General features: G+C 47.5%; 6 protein-coding genes across 6 annotated transcripts; 4 read left to right on the top strand and 2 right to left on the bottom strand.

The window, feature by feature from the left end:
• Window positions 1–224: 224 nt before the first annotated feature.
• EYB26_002994 (uncharacterized protein) lies at window positions 225–3,328 on the top strand (the record flags this gene model as incomplete). Its single annotated transcript, XM_054262298.1, has 5 exons — window positions 225–529; window positions 596–1,016; window positions 1,069–1,458; window positions 1,514–3,125; window positions 3,186–3,328. 5 exons carry the CDS (start codon window positions 225–227, stop codon window positions 3,326–3,328), a joined length of 2,871 nt encoding a protein of 956 aa, XP_054118273.1.
• A 626-nt stretch (window positions 3,329–3,954) lies between these two features.
• On the top strand, window positions 3,955–5,636 carry EYB26_002993 (uncharacterized protein; the record flags this gene model as incomplete). The annotated part of the gene is made up of 3 exons (XM_054262297.1): window positions 3,955–4,096; window positions 4,208–4,255; window positions 4,312–5,636. 3 exons carry the CDS (start codon window positions 3,955–3,957, stop codon window positions 5,634–5,636), a joined length of 1,515 nt encoding a protein of 504 aa, XP_054118272.1.
• Window positions 5,637–6,108: 472 nt separating this feature from the next.
• Window positions 6,109–10,272, bottom strand: EYB26_002992 (uncharacterized protein; the record flags this gene model as incomplete). The annotated part of the gene is made up of 2 exons (XM_054262296.1): window positions 6,109–8,443; window positions 8,495–10,272. The coding sequence occupies 2 exons, from the start codon at window positions 10,270–10,272 to the stop codon at window positions 6,109–6,111; spliced, it is 4,113 nt and encodes a 1,370-aa protein (XP_054118271.1).
• Window positions 10,273–12,891: 2,619 nt separating this feature from the next.
• Window positions 12,892–13,318, top strand: EYB26_002991 (uncharacterized protein; the record flags this gene model as incomplete). The annotated part of the gene is made up of 3 exons (XM_054262295.1): window positions 12,892–12,910; window positions 12,971–13,190; window positions 13,258–13,318. 3 exons carry the CDS (start codon window positions 12,892–12,894, stop codon window positions 13,316–13,318), a joined length of 300 nt encoding a protein of 99 aa, XP_054118270.1.
• Window positions 13,319–13,757: 439 nt separating this feature from the next.
• EYB26_002990 (uncharacterized protein) lies at window positions 13,758–15,054 on the bottom strand (the record flags this gene model as incomplete). Its single annotated transcript, XM_054262294.1, has 3 exons — window positions 13,758–13,875; window positions 13,931–14,685; window positions 14,743–15,054. 3 exons carry the CDS (start codon window positions 15,052–15,054, stop codon window positions 13,758–13,760), a joined length of 1,185 nt encoding a protein of 394 aa, XP_054118269.1.
• Window positions 15,055–15,935: 881 nt separating this feature from the next.
• On the top strand, window positions 15,936–18,424 carry EYB26_002989 (uncharacterized protein; the record flags this gene model as incomplete). The annotated part of the gene is made up of 3 exons (XM_054262293.1): window positions 15,936–15,992; window positions 16,048–16,214; window positions 16,264–18,424. The coding sequence occupies 3 exons, from the start codon at window positions 15,936–15,938 to the stop codon at window positions 18,422–18,424; spliced, it is 2,385 nt and encodes a 794-aa protein (XP_054118268.1).
• Between the last annotated feature and the right edge of the window lie 148 nt (window positions 18,425–18,572).

Below are 18,572 nucleotides of genomic sequence, written 5' to 3'. Positions count from 1 at the left end.
GATCTAGACACCGGTTCCTGAATTGTTTGTGCTGAACAAGCTTTAACAGGCAGTGGAGGGAGCTTGGAACTTTTTATCTCTGACTGACTGACTCTCTATTCGATCGAGGAGCTTGTTGAGGTATATTCGTACGCTGCCCCCCCGCCTATTTATCTGCCGCTGACCCTGTGTAGCTCCTGATTCAACGTTCGGTATACGTTCCTTCACCAACACCAGCAGCAACCATGGCGTCGTATCTGGAAAATGCATACAGCTTGGTCCACCAAGACAACTCGGCGGACCAGCCTAGTCTTCAGGAATTGAAAATGCAATTGGAAAAGGGGACCGACGAAACAAAGCAGGAGACGATGCGGAGAATCATAACAATCATGCTCAATGGCGACCCAATGGCCGGACTGCTCATGCACATTATTCGTTTCGTCATGCCCTCCAAGAACAAGCCTCTGAAGAAACTCCTTTACTTCTATTACGAGATATGTCCGAAACATGATGCCAATGGCAAGCTGAAACAAGAGATGATTCTAGTTTGGTAAGTTAGGCTCCAACATAGGGGTACATGCTTTAGTCTTGAATATGTGCTGATATTGCTGGATAGCAACGGTATTCGAAATGATTTGCAACACCCTAACGAGTACATTCGAGGCAATACCCTCCGTTTCCTTTGCAAGCTCCGTGAGCCTGAGCTTATCGAACCTCTACTCTCATCCGCTCGCTCTTGCCTGGAACACCGCCATGCCTATGTCCGAAAGAACGCAGTGTGGGCGATATCATCCATCTACCAACATTCCGAATCACTGATTCCCGACGCCCCCGAACTCCTTCAGACATTCCTCGAATCAGAAAGCGACCACACTTGCAAGCGAAATGCGTTCGCCGCTTTGATGTCGATTAGCCACCAAAAGGCTTTGGAATATTTGAGTTCAACCTTTGACAGTATTCCCAATGCCGATGAACTGCTTCAACTGGCCGAGCTTGAGTTTATCAGGAAAGATGCTGTTCAGAATGCGCAAAATAAGGTTAGTCAGGAGACAAGACATGAAATTGATTTCAGTGCTAACAGTTCAACAGGCACGGTATCTTCGATTGATCTTTGATCTTTTAGACGCATCAGCAAGCACTGTCATATATGAAGCCGCCACTTCCCTTACCGCCCTCACCAGCAACCCTGTCGCTGTCAAGGCCGCGGCATCAAAATTGATTGAGCTTAGCATTAAAGAGGCCGACAACAACGTCAAACTCATTGTTCTTGACAGAGTAGATCAATTGAGAATGAGAAATGAGGGAGTGCTTGAGGATCTTACTATGGAAATCCTGCGCGTTTTGTCCAGCCCCGATATTGATGTCCGTCGCAAAGCCCTCGGCATCGCGATGGAAATGGTATCAAGCAAGAATGTGGAGGAAATTGTCATGCTCTTGAAGAAGGAGCTTGCCAAGACCGTAGATGAACAATATGAAAAGGTATGCTTGTCCCTTTGCATATTATAATAGCGATTCTGACCTGACAATTTGACAGTCGAGCGAATACCGACAACTCCTTATTCAATCTATCCATCACTGCGCCATTAAGTTTTCAGAGATCGCCGCCAGCGTCGTGGACTTGTTGATGGACTTTATTGGCGACTTTAACAACAACTCAGCGGTCGATGTCATCTCTTTCGTCAAGGAAGTGGTCGAGAAATTCCCCAAGCTTCGTGGGTCTATCATTGAGCGCCTGGTAGCCACTCTCAGCGAAGTCCGCGCCGGCAAGGTCTACCGAGGAGTTCTCTGGGTCATTGGAGAATATTCACTGGAAACAAGCGATATCCGTGAAGCCTGGAAACGCATCAGAGCCAGTCTAGGAGAGATTCCTATCTTAGCCTCAGAACAGCGGTTGTTGGACGAAGTTCCTGATGATAACGCTGCTGTGCTCGAGCAGGTTAATGGACATTCCAAGGCAGCAGCCCCCAGTGGATCACGAAAAGTCCTCGCAGATGGCACATACGCAACCGAAAGTGCTTTGACAAGTCAATCAGCTGCAGCCGCTAAACTAGAGGCAGTTAAGGCTGCTCAGAAGCCCCCATTGCGACAACTTATTCTCGATGGTGACTACTACCTCGCAACCGTTCTATCATCGACTCTTACAAAGCTTGTCATGAGACATGCAGAGGTCTCTCAGGATGCTGCCCGAACTAACGCGCTCCGTGCCGAGGCCATGCTCATCATGATCTCCATAGTCCGCGTTGGCCAGTCTCAGTTCGTCAAAGCCCCGATTGATGAAGACTCAGTAGATCGAATCATGACTTGTGTGAGATCCCTGTCTGAATTTTCCGAACGAAAAGAGCTTGAAACTACATTCTTGGAAGATACTAGGAAAGCGTTCAAGACTATCGTGCAAGCAGAAGAGAAGAAGCGCGCTGCCAAAGAAGCGTCCGAGAAGGCCAAGACCGCTGTTCAGATTGACGATGCCATTCCTATCAGACAACTTACCAAGAAGAATGCCGGAGAAGGTGCCGATGAAATTGAGCTGGATCTCATTAAGGCTACAGGTGGAGATTCTACCGTGGAGGACCTATCATCGAAGCTCAGCCGTATAGTACAATTGACAGGTTTCTCGGATCCTGTATATGCTGAAGCGTATGTTCAGGTCCATCAGTTCGATATCATCTTGGACGTGCTCTTGGTCAACCAAACCACGGAAACGTTGCAGAACCTTTCGGTGGAGTTTGCAACACTGGGAGATTTGAAGGTTGTCGAGCGCCCAACAACACAAAACTTGGGACCCCGGGATTTCTTGAATGTCCAAGCTACGGTCAAAGTATCCTCAACCGATGCAGGTGTCATCTTTGGAAACGTTGTTTACGAGGGGTCTAGCTCTACAGAGACACACGTTGTCATCCTCAACGATATTCATGCTGATATCATGGATTATATTCAGCCTGCTCACTGCACTGAAACGCAGTTCCGCACCATGTGGACAGAGTTTGAGTGGGAGAACAAGGTCAACATCAACTCAAAGGCCAAGGATCTCCGTGAGTTCTTGAAACAGCTCATGGAAAGTACCAACATGACCTGTTTGACCCCTGAAGCATCTCTTCAAGGTGACTGTCAGTTCTTGAGCGCCAACTTATACGCCCGCAGCGTGTTTGGTAAGTTTACACCCTTCCTTTTACGAAATCTATTTCAAACATTTTCTAACTTATTCATAGGCGAGGATGCGTTGGCAAACCTAAGTATCGAGAAAGAGGGAGAAGACGGCCCTATTACTGGCTTCGTCCGGATAAGAAGTCGCTCGCAGGGTCTCGCATTGGCTTTGGGCAACCTCAAGGGCCTCAAAGCGTCTGCTGCATAGAATGTTAATAATGGAAGATTTGCTTGAGTTTTGTCCGCTAGCGGTTGTTGTTTTGTCCTTATGCCTAAAATCTTAACGCACGGGGGTCCTTTCTTGAGAGGCATGTAGTATTCATAATATCTTATAAAGGATCGATGGTCTAGACTGGGCCAAAATGAACAGATTATGTTTTGACGAGCTATCACACTGTGATGCCCCCTGAATCATGTCAGCCCTACTATGATAGCTAACTACAGGAAATAACCTTGGAAATCGCAGTCTCCACGACGTCAGAAATCTCACACATGCGCAAAGGGATAAACATTCTAAAGTAACTCATGCGACCCGAAAATAGGCATATATTTAGGAAAAACCGCCGTCTGAGACCATCGCTGATACTACAGAGGAGCAGGCCTCGGCTTGGCAGTTCAGTCCGGGTAGCCGGCAAGCGTTAATTCTTATGCCTGGAGGCTGGAACATCTCTCCCTGCTCTGATAGTTCCAGACAATTACTCTTCCTCTTATTACTTATAACACCACAGCCTCTATACTTATTGCCAATTGTACCGTCGCTCGTTGTCTCTATTCTTTATAATCTTCTTAGCAATGTTGCGGACCGTATAGTATACTCTATTATAAATTCGAAAAATGTCCGTCGACGAAGTTCCCGTCGACGCCTCCAGCGCGAAGATGACGGCCAGCGATATTGGAGAAGTGAGACCGGATTTGTCTCTGGAAGTTGAGAATAATGTCACTTTGACTCTGCAGTCTGATGCGCTCTTCATCAATGGTATGTAGAAAAGTAATCTATGGAGTCCTGCAACCGCATTGACCCTCCCCCCACCGTGCATCCTATCCTAATCCTGCAACAAAGTAGTCGCGTATTCTAACGTGCTTCTAGATCCAAAGACCAAAAAGGACGTTCGCTACTGCGGCTTACAAGTAGTCAGTATGTATTACAACTCTCGTCGCTTCTCATCGTTCAACTAGTTAATTCTTGACCAGCCTCTACCGCATCTCAATCCATCCCCTTCTACGACATCCTCTCCGCGCAGATCTCCGACTCAGCCCTCATCCTCAAATACGCGAAACCAGTCGTAAAAGACGACTACGCCCCAAGCACGGTGACATACGCCCTCGACATCAGCCAAACAACCCCCGCCAAAGTAGAGGCATGGGTTGAACAACTCCTCAAATCCGCATACGGCCAAGCTCAGCGCAACAGACGATTACGAGTCCTGATCAACCCGCATGGTGGTAAAGGGTACGCCAAGGATTTATACAATGAATATGCAGCTCCGATGTTCGAAGCGGCAGGGTGCAAAGTCGATTTGGAGATGACCAAATATGCCGGCCATGCCACCGATATTGCCGAGAAGATGGATATTGACGCATATGATGCGATTCTCTGCTGTTCGGGAGATGGCCTCCCATACGAAGTATTGAACGGATTCGCAAAACGATCCAATGCCGCCGAGGCCCTTGCCAAAGTCGCCGTTGCTATGATCCCCTGTGGATCCGGAAACGCAATGGCATGGAACCTCTTCGGAACAAACAGTGTCAGTCTCTCGGCCTTGAGTGTTATCAAGGGTCTACGCACACATATGGATTTGGTTTCTTTGACCCAAACGGGCACTCGGACATTGTCGTTTTTGTCTCAGTCCTACGGAATCGTCGCAGAGTCGGATTTGGGGACGAATCATTTACGGTGGATGGGCGCTGCGCGCTTCACGTATGGGTTTCTCACGCGACTATTGCGCCAAGCGACATATCCATGTGACATTGCCTTCAAACTTGAGACGGACAGCAAGCAAACAATGAAGGAACGATATCTCGAATACAAAAAGCAGAAACCGTCCTTACGACCAGTCGGCGGCAGTGAAGAGGTCATTGGCCAGGGTTTACCGACACTCAAATACGGCACTGTCGACGACGAAGTACCGAGTGACTGGCACAAGATTTCCACTGATACATTAAGCAATTTCTACGCCGGAAATATGGCCATTATGACTGCCGACGCAAATATCTTCCCGGCCACCGTGCCCAACGATGGGTTGATCGACGTTGTCATGATTGACGGCGCTATCGGTCGTCTGAGAGCATTATCCATGATGACTGCCGTCGAGAATGGCGGGTTCTTCGACTACCCCGAAGTCGAAGTTCGAAAGGTTCACGCATATCGTCTTACTCCCAGGGGTAGTAACGATGGCTACATCAGTGTAGATGGTGAACGAATCCCATGGCAGCCTTTCCAGGTAGAGGTTCATCCGGGATTGGGTACGGTGTTGTCCAAGAGCGGTCACTTGTATGAAGCTCAGGGACCTATATGAGGTTTGCTCTCACCGTTGGAAGTTGGATTGGATTGGTCTTGATTCCCTTTTGCGGTCTTCCTTTTTGTTTCGCTCAATGATATCCTGTATAGCTTCATTCTTGTATAGTATAGAGTACATAGGTATATGCACAGTCAGGTTTACTGAACTCTTATTATCCCATGAGAAGAAAGGTTCCAGAAATACTTTAAGCACTGTTAAGAATGTGCATTACAGTGGGATAACAAGAGGATAAATATATCCATGGATATATATAGATTGTCATGTACTGCCTAACTAGGTACTACCAACAGGCCAGCGAAAAGAGATGCAGGTATACATTACATCACAAGTACTCGAAACGAGACTTGAATTGAATTGGAGGAGGAAAAAGAAAAGGTGAAACATATTTGTTCCGGGTATCGATGTCGTGTGCAGAGAAAGAAGGTTGCGTATATCAAGTAGAAAACAAGTGTGAAGAAAAGGAAAGATGCTAGAGATCTAGCGATTTAGACCACAGGTATGTGCTCGAGTTGTGTCGACTGCTAAGGTTGGAATTGCTGGCTGACAAACTTCCAGCGTCACTAATAGGTGTCTGCGGCTCAACGACGACCTGATTTCTAATGGAAACGATCCATTCGTGCTGCAGCAATTCTGCCGCAGTGGGTCGCTTCATAGGATCGCGCTCGAAGCAGCGGCTCAAAAAGTCGATACCCAGATCACTGAGTTGTTCGCGAGTCGGTAGTTGAGGTTGGTTTCCTTGTGCGATATTGTACATGATTGCCCATTCGTTGTCGAGGCTCGACCATGGGCGACGGCCCGTGGCCATTTCTAATATGACGCAGCCAAGTGACCAGATATCGATTGCACCCTGACGGTCGGCTAATTCAGACGTATCGCCTCGAATCACTTCGGGAGACATGTACATGGGCGTACCAGTCATGGTCTTTTGGTTCTTGCGCTGCGGTTCTTTAGCGCCTCCCAATCCTTCCTTGTGGCTGCCACCAACAGCGTTTGTGAAGGCTTCTGTGTTTGCAATCGTTTTTCCCTGGCGCGCAATGATCTTGGCGGCTCCAAAGTCGACATATTTGATGACTCCGTTGTGGTCCAGAAGGATATTCTCGGGCTTAATGTCACGGTGAATGATGCCAGCTTGATGCAAGTAAGCCAAACCCTCCAGAAGTTGAAGAGCGTAGACCATGATGAACGTCTCATCCTCTACACGGCCGTGTTCGAGCAAGCCTGCTAGCGAGCCTCCAGAACAATACTCCATGAAGATGTAAACCTTATCGCGATGGACTTCGATACCATAGTAGGAAACAATGTTAGGATGGTCAAGGACTTCAAGAACACCCATCTCATCTCTGATCTGTTGAGCAATCACAGGAATGAGTTGAGGGTCCTGAAGGCGAATCTCCTTGACAGCCATGAGAAAGTTGCTATCGAGGTTGATCGCAACATATACGGAGCCGAAAGTTCCACCGCCAATAAATTGGCCTTGCTGCCACCGGAGTGAGATATTAGTTGCTGACGAAGACAGCACTGTAAGCGACCTGTCCGCCTCATTAGAGCCTTCCAATACTTTTCCAATAACCTGTCGTTTGAAATTTTCTTCGACTCGTATGTCTTCAACAATAGCAATACATCCAAGTCGCTGTTCACGGACGAGTTTTATCGCTTCTTCGTCGCTGAGGACCCGGCCCCCGCCGCCATATCTCCTCAAGCCTCCACGTGTTTCGTCTAAGCGTTTGTTCTCGGCCTGAGCGGCCAACGTTGACCTAGCACCCATAATATCAAAGTGAGAGATGAGCACCGACATGCATCCAGCAACCTTCACTCTGAGCTGAGAGTACTGTACATCATCCATGGATAGAAGATGATTACTTGAGGTGATTGCCATTGCAAACTCCAAAGCAGCTACCGCCCATTTGAACGTTCTTCTGTCTGAAGCGTCGCAGTCGTCACAGATAAAAGAGACCCATTCGAGAGACAGTTCTACCAAACGGGCACTGTTCATGGCCCGTCTGTTCGCATCCACGTAGTTAGACGAGCGTTTTCCGAATTCGGTTGCAAATGCATAGCATGCTTGGATCAATTCGGTGTTTTCGATCCCTTTTTCTCTGAGCTGCTGGCGGATTACAGCGACACTGTCCATAATGGTCATGGACAACTTGAACGAAATTTTCTTAATCTTATTCAACTCAGCATTGACTCTTCCCAGGTTGGCGCGTTGCTCTATAGAGATATCAAGGTTCATGTTCGTTAATTGAGCGAGTTCATGTCGTGCGCTGACAAGCCGCTGCTGTGTACCGTCTGCAACAAGTCGGAGCTTTCCAGGCCTAACATCAGTCGGGTGCTCCAGTCCTTCGACTTCCATGACCTTGCCGCTCCATGAAAGCTGACGCTCGGGGCGAATAACGAGAATATACGGAAAGTTTGACGAATCCTTAGGATCATCTTCTTCGCGAAAAGAAGTTCCAAGAATTGACTGAATATCAACATGTTGGTTCCAAAGGGCGTGATGAGCAATCAGGTAGACCCCCTTCTGGCCTACAGAGTCGTTGGAGGTGATAAGGAAATGATCAGAGATCAGCAGAGCCTCAAAGAAATCATCAGCAATATCTCCGCCCAGATTATATTCCGTTGCATTCTCGAACAATTGCCGAAGAAAGCGTGAGAAACGATAAAGCTTTCGCTGGCGGACACGAGTCGAATCTAAACTGCTCTTGTAGCGCTTGTCCATGTCGGCAGGATCCTCGTCTGGACGCGGTGACAACTCCCGTTCGAAATGAATCATCAGTCGTTGCAAAGATTTGGCAGTCAAAGCACTGTAATGTTATTAGCTTTGCATGTGAGGAATTGGTTTGTATTTTGCTTACCTGAACTGTTCAGCAACTTCAATATCACCGCTTTGAAGCTGACGACCGATCTCGTTCGAGAAACCCCACTCTTGCTCCAAGATTTCAGCCTCCTTGAAGGTGTTCTTATTGGCGTTCAGTTTCCAGTTAAGAAGTCTGAAGTAGTATTTCATGGCATCGACCACGACGTTATCGAAGTTCTCGTCGATGCATGGTGGCAGATCCCAGCCCGGCTCGGGCTTCGAGATAACGAGGTAACGTTGCTTAATTTCGACAGCAACCCTCATCAAAATCTGAAACTGCGAGATCATTTGGTCCACAAGGATAGGAGATTGCTGGGCTGGATCTTTCATCTTCCTGGCGTATGAGAGACGGACTCGGATGATCTCCTGGATGAGCCGGGACGGAAAATTGATCAGAGTAAGCAGTTCTTCGATATATGGCGGGAGATGACGCTTAGAGAAAGCCTGTGCATTCTCAATGAGCGTATTTTTAGCTTTGTTGATTACTTCTCCTATGCCAATGATCATATTGTGTTCGCCCTGTAAAGTTTTCAACCCGTCTTCTTTCATAATCCGGTCAAGGAAAGATCCATCGTCAGAAAGATCAGTCCTCGTTGGTCTGTCTCTTGGCTTCGTGAAGTCTAACTCGTCGTTACCAACCCAGTTCTGTAGAATAGCCAGCTCAGTGTTGATAAGTTGAGTGATATTGTGCCAGGCACAGACAGCAGCGCAGCTTTCGTGGAACTGATCGGAAGCAGCTCTGGGGTTTGCAATTTCCATCTCCTTTCTGGTAGGATAAAGATCTTGGCATTGGCTGATTTTGTGAACGACGTCCTTCACCTGCTCGGTAGCAGGTTTACCGATCTCCTTTGCACCTTTGATCTGGAAGTTGATGATATCTTCGATGACAGTACCCAAGGATGCACGGGCATCTTCAATGAGCTTTTTCTGTAACAGAACACTCCGACCACATGCCTTGGCCCGTACGCCTAGCCAGATATCCCCATTCATGGCAGCAGAGCGCCTCGTTTCCGTAGACCCAATCAATCGCTGTTTCTCTTGCTTGACGACATCACCCTTGAGCACAGAAGCCAGCATAGCGTGCCATTCTAGGCGTTCCTGGTTCTTGGGGTTTTTCAATTCCTCTATTGTCGGTTGATTATCATTCCCCGCCAGGAAAAGTTGAATATCAGGGTCGTACTGGTCATCTTCAAAGGGGATCTCTGAGGATGGGGACGGTTCATCAACATCCGTGTCTATCGTTGCCATTCCCTGAAAGTCTCCGAATTGCTGGTACCAAGCTTGCGGGTTGGCGCGTAACCGCTGCACATAGGCCTTTTCCTGGGCGCGATATTGAGCATTAGGGTCGCGCCGAGCATTCCGTTTTGTAGACGATGACCGACGACCATCGTTCTGTAAGTTGATAAAGTGCGGCGGCCGCCGCTGAGGTGCGTATGTATTCGACGGTGTTCTTGCGGGGCCTGACGGACGTTGTAGCCTCAGGTCGCGTTCGGTTACGGGGGCTTCAGATAGACCCTGTGGTTCAAAAACAGGCGTGCCAACAAGGCTGCTTCCACGGGGGCGTCCCGCAGACCGCGATGACCACGTTGATGCATATCCGGATGAAAGCGTACTAACGAGGGACGGAGGTGAGGTAGCTACTGGCGTGGGTTGGCCCTCGAGATCGCTGAGGTCGGCGGTTGATCGGACAATAAAGGCCGGGGGCGAACTGTACTCATCCCCGGAGCCCGACCCATCAGAGTCGGGAGCATTCAGAATGATATCTGCAGTGTCCATGTTTGGTGACCGGCCAGATGACAGACTGCAGTATCTTTGAAGCTCTTGAAGGCAAGCCGGAGCTGGTGTGGAGGTTGTTGGTGCTAAGTCCCAAAATGGAATGGAGGTTTTTGTTTCACAGCGGGTGTGGCGGTGCCGAGATGTGGCTTGTACACAACTTTAACTTGCTCCAGGAGGAGGACAGAATAAGATAAAATAGCTTGAAAGTGCTTTCCAGGAGTTTCAACTATTATTGTTTTCGATGAAGTCTACTTCCTAGCAATTGTCTCTGTATTAATGTTGTTGTTGTAGCTGCGCGGCAGATCAACGATGCACGTTATATTGCTTCATACGCTTTACTACCAGGTATACTGGTAGAACTATAGTTATATAATCTGGCACCGTGCATCTACATATGTAATCTTTGGAAGTGTACTCCGTTGGTTTCTTGACTCGAGATCTTATAAACACGGTTGTCCCTCACATCCAAGCACAATGTCATCGTAGCGACTGCCCAGTGCAACGCGAAAAGAGTCTGGGATGTTCCATGTAGCAGCTCATCGTACTAACTTACATAGTACGGAGTAAGATGAAGGAGAAATCACGTAGTCTGGAGAGAAAAGCGGATCGTACGGTACATTCCGAACCATGCCGAGTTGCCTACCCTCGAAGTCGCCCACTACTCCGTCCGTACTATTCTGTATATACTCTGTATAGAGTACATAGACTTACCGTGTACACTGCCAACATACTCTGTTATGCGCTGCCTACGTTATAATTTAGTATTAGGGTGTTTTAGGGCAGGATGGTTATTGTTAAGTTTTAGAATGTACTAGATTATATACTCTATACTACACATAACTATACTATATATGTCTCGCATATGCCCTGCATAAATTGAGACGCCCGTTCCACATATGATGCATGGATGTATGTACCATGTGCCACGTAGACGAAGCACAGAACATACGAATGTACCTAGCCGAGGGGAAATGGACATCAATCAATGATCAGAAGAGAGGGGTCACGACAAGGAGTAAAGCAGGTTCAGGCTTCCTTTTCCCAAAGCCTGGCCTTCGAGGAGATGAACAAGGTTTTCGGTGACGAGGCTGGTTGCGCTATCGAGGACAGGAATCGTCTGCACCAAACCTATACAGAGCAGGGGCTTTGGGACAATAGTGTTGATGCGAAGAAGCCATAGACAAACTGGGTTTTTCGAAGGTGATGGGAAGAGCTTAAGCATGGGTAATTCTTGTGTATATGGTATTTGCATTGAACTTTACTTTTCACTATTCTTGTACCCTGTGTCATTGCAAAGTGAGTGAAGGACTCTTGCGTTCGATGTCATGATCATCACAACCGTGGCTACCCTAGAGATATCGAAAGTATTCTACAAGACTTTGAAAGCTACCACGAGTAATTGTCTACTCTTTCATTCTTCGTTAGGTGAAAATCGTTCTTCAGCATCTAATAATGGCAAAACTCACAGCCTAGTTTCGAAAACTGCGTAGTGAAAATGGTTATTGCCAAACTTTTTGTAAATTAATGAGGTAGGTACAAAACAGGTCTTCTACCAGTTGACATGTAGGACTACCTAAGTGATAGAGCTCAAGGAATAACCTAAAGCCCCCACACGTCTATGTACATATATAGACCATGATTACAATTGATATGAATCAAGTGAATACATTACTACATAGAAATCTCTACTTATACGAATCAACCTAATCTTTTTCCATACTCCGAACATCTACCTGCCCATCCATGGCAGCTATTGTATCTCGTATCAGTCAGCCTCACTAGCATCCCTCGAATGGCTTCATGGGGCCAATAAACCAAAAAGATCTACTTCATGAACATGCAAATGCATTTTCATACATACATTCCCCGCGATTTAGGGTTACGGCTCTCCCAAATAGGAATCAAGTCAGACCCTAATTTGCAGATCAGTTTGGTACGTAGCAATATTGTACAGCCCCCACCTTTTTGAACATGAAAGATGATGAAACTCCGACAGGAGGTACGTACTGTTTAAGGGCTGCATTGGTTTCGAATATACTTTCAATGTTACCAATCTGGTGGTGAGCTACACGCAGCTTGTGATTTATTTGCACATATGCGTCAATGATCGACATATAACTAGACCAATTAGGTACTTTTCAATTTCAATGAGCTGAAAGACGGAAAAGAACACTTAGACACTCTGATGGTACGTTCCCAGGCTCTATCGCATCCATGGCTGTCATTGGACTTGGTACTAGTGATGATGAGCAGAAGCAATTTGCAATCACGGTCACCTTCACTGTCAGAGTGTGTGCATTATGATTGCATAGCATGATTGTACAAAGATTTATGCCAGGCTGACTTCTTGATCATCATCATTGCCTTCAATATCATGAGCTCGTGCACTGTCCTTTACGCTATAGTAGTAGGGACGAGTCGGAGAGTCGGCGAGGAAGCCCCGATCTTGATGAATGGAAGGTGGTTCAGAGAAGGTATAAAGACGAACAAATGTCGTCGTTCTCGAGATGAGGATTTCCCTTGAATCATACGAATCAAGCAACAAACAGAGCCTTGAAGCCTCAACCATACAACACCTATCTATCACCCATCAAAAGAAAACCCCATCAAAACTTCAAAATGCCTGTCTACCACATCGGTCAGTCCCAAATCTCAGCCCCATCAATATATTCAAAAACTAACATGAGGGGGGAAAAAGTCCTCTTCCACCTCAAACCCGAGGTCACAGATACCCAAATTGCCGAATGGAGCGCAATGGCCAAATCGCAACTGGGCCAAGTGCCAGGCCTCCTCTCCATTGAAGCCAACAAGCCTCTGCCCGTCTCCGTGTCTCTTACAAAAGGGTATGATATGGCTCTTGTGGCTGTTTTGGAAGGCCCGGAGTTTGTGGAGGGTTATTCCAAGTATGCGGCGTCTCAGTATGTTTCTCTCCGTTCTGATAAGGGTTCATGGTTGGCGGTGGGCTAATGAAGGTTTGATGTATAGGGCTCAGGCCTTTCGCGAACGGCTCTTTGATGATACTATTGCTTTCGACTTGCAGTTCTAGATCTCTCAGCCAGAGTATTGATTCTTTGCATGTATTATGCAGGAATGACTGGAGAATTTGAAACATGATAGCGATATCGAAGACTAGTGTATTTAGTCAGTTGGTTTACAGTCTGTTACTGGAGGAATAAGATGAGTCACATTGTAAAGCAATTCCATGCTTCAACCACTTATTATACGAGACCCGAGGGTATTGTAGTAGACATACACGTGTTTCATTTGTAGGTCATGCAGAGGAAGCAATGGCTCTATATGAAGTAAACAGATCAAAGATATATATATTCAGCCACAAGAAAGAACAATAATCAAACCTAAGAAAGGCAGACAACACTGCCAATCGTGACCGTGACCCTGAAAACATAACGCCGTGGATGGAATGAAATAAGATCATGTGGAATGACTTTTAATGATGACAAAGAGTGTTTTATGACTTTCGTAAATCAACCTTCCTTGACATCAACCTTCTTAGCAGTATGTTCGGAGGTGCCATTGGCATCCTCACGAGCGCGCTTCTGGCCGGAGGCGGGCTCCTCAGTGCTCTTGATGACGGGAATGCCCCTGGTCAATATGTCAGTGGCTGGGCAATTTCAAGTATAGGGATATTCAAGCTTACCGAGCATCTTTCTGAACAGCCGGTCTGTCTTCACGGAAACCTCTCTTCTGGTCCTCGTCACGGCGATCCCGCCAGTCGCGACGGTCATTATCACCACGACCACCCCGTCCACGACCTCGGCCACGGCCACCCCGGCCACCGCGACCACCTCGGCCGCCATGGTGACCACCAGTACGGTTGGTTGCTTTTATCTTGCCAGATTTGATGTCTTTGACCTTCTCATCACAATAGTCTTTCTTGCTCTTAATGATCAAGTCCTGGCCGTTCCACTTGGGGGCAGGATCCAATGCGAGGAATTTCTTCTGGGTTTCCTCTGTATCGAACTCAACAAAAACACTTCCCTTGAAGGTCTTATCAAAGGCACGACGAAGACGGATGGCTTTTGTGGGTCCGAAAGGAGCAAAGAATGCCTCGATCTCAAACTGTGTCTTGGGGCCTTCTTCACCGAATCCCTTGACATAAACGCTGCGACTCATAGCCTCGTTTTCGAATACCTTGACAACATTGGGGTCGAGGAAGTCGTTCACAGATTCAGGCAGAGGCACTTTGCGCTGAACTTTGGTATCGTTATCAACGAGGTCGAGGACGGTGGAGGTCTTCATAGCCTCAACAATGGCGCTGAAAGGCTGGAAGCGGCGCATTCGCTTGAAGCTGTGAAGGATAGAAAGCTCAACGGCGTGGTTGGCACTTCCGCCGACCTTCTTGAGAAGGAAGTTGTCCATGGGGAGATTGGAGTCTGAGAAATAAAATTCAACCTGCTCGAATTAGAGTCATATTGACCAAAACTCAACCAAAACTTTGAGTGTACAAACCTGTTTCCTGATCTCATCGTGATTATCAGTCACCTCTTGGGCAGTGAAATCGGACTTAATATTTTCGCGGTAGTTACGTCTGGGTCTCTCCGCTGGCTTCTTCTCTCCCTTCGATTCTTGTTCGGCTTGTTCTTTGCCGAGCTTGGTTGCTTCTGCGATGATACGAGCTTCCTTGGCAGCTTCGTCTTCTTCAGCAGGGGCCTCAGTTTCGGTCTTCTTCTCTGCGTCTCCCTTCAATTCGGCGAGGAGGTCCTGGGCGTCTTTCGCGGCGTCGGCGTTGCCGTTTGCTGCCTTGACTTCTTCGGCGGACATGATGTGTAATCGAGCGCGCTTTGCGCAGAATGAGTCAATTCAGTGAAAAACGGTAAATAACCTCGAGTATTTGTTTATGTGCTGACGACAGTCAATGCGCCAGTAAATACGTTGGTATAGAGATGAGTACGAGAGAAAGCAGGTTGTCACGAGTAATCGGCGCGATAAGGAAAAAAAAGTAAGTGGTGGTGGGGAAATTTTCACAGGGAGCAACAGGAGCAACAGCGGGCGGAGCAGGAGCTACTTATTAGGATTAGCGCCAAATGTGCTCCCGCGCGCGTCGTCCAGCCTCGACTTTGGTCCCCACTTGCCTCCTCTAGGCCAATCACATTTGATGTCAATTGTATACAACAGCTCTCAGAAAGAGACGCTTCAGGCCTTTTGAGGTGGAGTGTGTTGCGAGTAAATATTCTATAGGAAACGGTGGTAGAGGCACTCGAGTCCAAGGACTCGAGACATTGAGGCTCCAACATGGCAGCTAGCGTCTGTCGCTGGTGTGCTCCTTCCCAAATGGGAAGAGAGGCTGCACCACGGGGATGTTGGTCTGGATGGAAGGCACCTTCCCTAAGTGCTGCTTCATGACTGCTGTTTCTGGAAAGTCCTGATGTTTACGACCCATGGCGTCTTGCCTTTCTTCCTTCCATCGATGCAATCCATGTACAGTCTTCATGCCTGGCTCCCTGTCCAGACATCTTCGACATTGGACTCTTTTATCGTCAAGTCAAAGACTTTGTACATCTTTTGGATAAGCTTATTTTCCTCAATTGAAAGATATATCCCATTCGATTGCACGATACCTCATGCCACAAATGAGCCTCAACGGAGAGTAGGTCCTAACTCCTATTGCTCAAGAAGTGGACTACAGCATTCATTTGCCCGCAATGGCGGACTCGGCGGATTCTGCACCTCCACGGCCAGATCAGTGGTCTGTTGCTGATGTGTGTGAGACAATGTCGTTGATGCAGTCTGTCGTCTTACTGATCAATCTTCTAGGTGGTCTACATAACACTAGTGACACCCCTCATCCTGGCAGCCTTTGCTGAATGGTTCTTCTGGCTCGGAGCTTTCCTTTTCGGCCTCATGAATGTCTATCGCAAAGCTGAGCATTGGACTACTCGTGTCATCGCGGTTTTCATCATGATCCTCTTCTCGATGCTTCGGTATGTGTGCTCGTGCCTCCAAGGTTACCAACACGGCTAACGTTCTTAGATCCATCTTTCTCCCCGTGATGGTCGTCACTCTCCCGCTCCCGAATAATATCACACGCCACTTTTCCTGGGCTCTCGTTAACCTCTTACAATGGTTCGCTTTCTATATGTTCTCGGTGCTGCTTCTGGTCCCGTGGGCACTTTGTCTTTACAGACTTATCACCAGCGAAATCGGCCGTTCCAAGAGGATCAAGGATGTCCTACACGACACAGTTGCCCCGAAGGTGGTGGTTGTTATGCCAGTTTACAATGAAGAGCCAGGTGTACTGATCAAAGCCATCCGTTCAGTGGTCGGAAGTGATTATCCTTCGTCGTGTCTGCATGTCTTTTTATCATTTGATGGAGAGCCATCTGATGTACTATGGGACTCAATCGCTATGCAACTAGGCATTCCCCTAGGTATCAGTAAGAAGGCTCAGAGCATTGACGCCATCTACCATTCAGTCCGCGTAACGGTTAGCAGGTTTCCGCACGGTGGCAAGCGACACTGCCAGAAGAGGACTTTCAAGCTCATTGACCACATATATGCTGACTACGTCGCCCGGCACGACGACTTATTCATTCTTTTCATCGACTCGGACTGTATTCTGGACAAAGTATGTATTCAGAATTTCATGTATGACATGGAACTGAAGCCAGGAAGTGGACACGACATGATAGCAATGACCGGAATCATTACCTCTACGACAAAAACAATGTCTTTGATTACTATACTCCAAGACATGGAGTACATTCATGGACAGCTATTCGAACGTTCCGTTGAGTCTACCTGTGGTTCAGTAACTTGTCTTCCTGGTGCTTTGACCATGCTACGATTCTCGGCGTTTCGCAAAATGGCTAAATACTATTTCGAAGACCAGATTGATAAAATCGACGACTTTTTCGACTATATCAAGTGTCACTTGGGCGAAGATCGTTGGTTGACTCATTTGTTCATGGTGAGCACTGTGAAGCGAAACCAAATACAACTGTGCACGGGTGCTTTCTGTAAGACGCAAGCCGTACAGACAATGAGCAGTTTGATCAAGCAGCGTCGTCGCTGGTTCCTTGGCTTCGTTTCGAACGAAGTCTGTATGCTTACCGATGTGCGGATTTGGAGGCGTTATCCTTTGTTGTGTATGATTCGCTTCATGCAGGATACCATTCGAACCACAGCTCTGTTATTTTTCATCATGATACTCTCAGTATCGACCACCTCTACTAGCCTTGCGAGCTTGCCGCTCGGTTTCATTGCGATCTCGTTGGGATTGAATTATGCACTGATGCTCTATTTCGGGTATATTCTACATCGATTCAAAGCGTGGTTGTATCCGTTAATGTTCTTGCTAAATCCGTTCTTCAACTGGCTATATCTTGTTTACGGATGCTGCACAGCTGGTAAGCGTACTTGGGGTGGTCCACGAACAAATGCGCCCAAGGCAGATGCGCATACCACACCTCGTGAAGCTGCGGAACAAGCAGAAGCCCAGGGCGACGATCTCAACGTAGATGTTTCTACGTTCCGCGAATATGGAAATGCCACAGTGGGTGTCCCGCTACATCCGACGGAGAGTGTCACGAACCGTTTGGCCACCGATCCGAATTACGACGGGACGTGTGATGTCCATCTTGACTCTGAGCTTTCTCTGATGGAACATGATCGGGAAGAATGTGCTTTACCCAAGATTCCTCTGCATCCACGAGCCTCATTTGATTCTAGCACAACTGATAATTGCTCGGTCAGCCTTCCACTTCCCGTGGAGAGCTTGGTTGCAGAAGAGCGGGAACTGTACGATCTCTATGGCTTCGACAAGCAAACCTTGAATGGTGATAAAGAGGAACAGCGCAGAACACCAGAATGGAAACCGAACCTCCGCAGAGACAGCATGAGTTTTCCAGGCAGGCAGCGAAACTCTAGTCATCAATCTTCGCCAACGCTGTCAACAATGCCCCGCTTAGACATAGACAGCTCAGGAGAAGTCAACATGGAACCTGTCAGGCAACTAGCACCACTGCACCTTACTCCTAGCCCCTTAGGTCAGAGCTGTATGCAAAATACGGTCCCCGAAGATGACGACCACGAGCAAACTGTGCGAGCGCCGCTATTCGGCGGCATTGGCAGGAGATCAATCAAGAGAGGTCGACGTCTTTTTATTTTGGGGAGGAAGTCGGAAAGTCAGTGACCCTATGGTTGCTCAAAAAGCTCAAATGAACCCTCTTCAAACCCAGGAGGAATACCCAAACGGTGCTCATTTATACCATGCCAAGTGCATACCTAATACATAGATTAGTTGCTACGATACGCTCGTTTTGTTCACACATGTATTCTTC

This window comes from Talaromyces marneffei, chromosome 2 (assembly GCF_009556855.1).
Source record: "Talaromyces marneffei chromosome 2, complete sequence".
Taxonomy (NCBI): domain Eukaryota; kingdom Fungi; phylum Ascomycota; class Eurotiomycetes; order Eurotiales; family Trichocomaceae; genus Talaromyces; species Talaromyces marneffei.
This window is presented reverse-complemented; position numbering and strand designations above follow the sequence as displayed.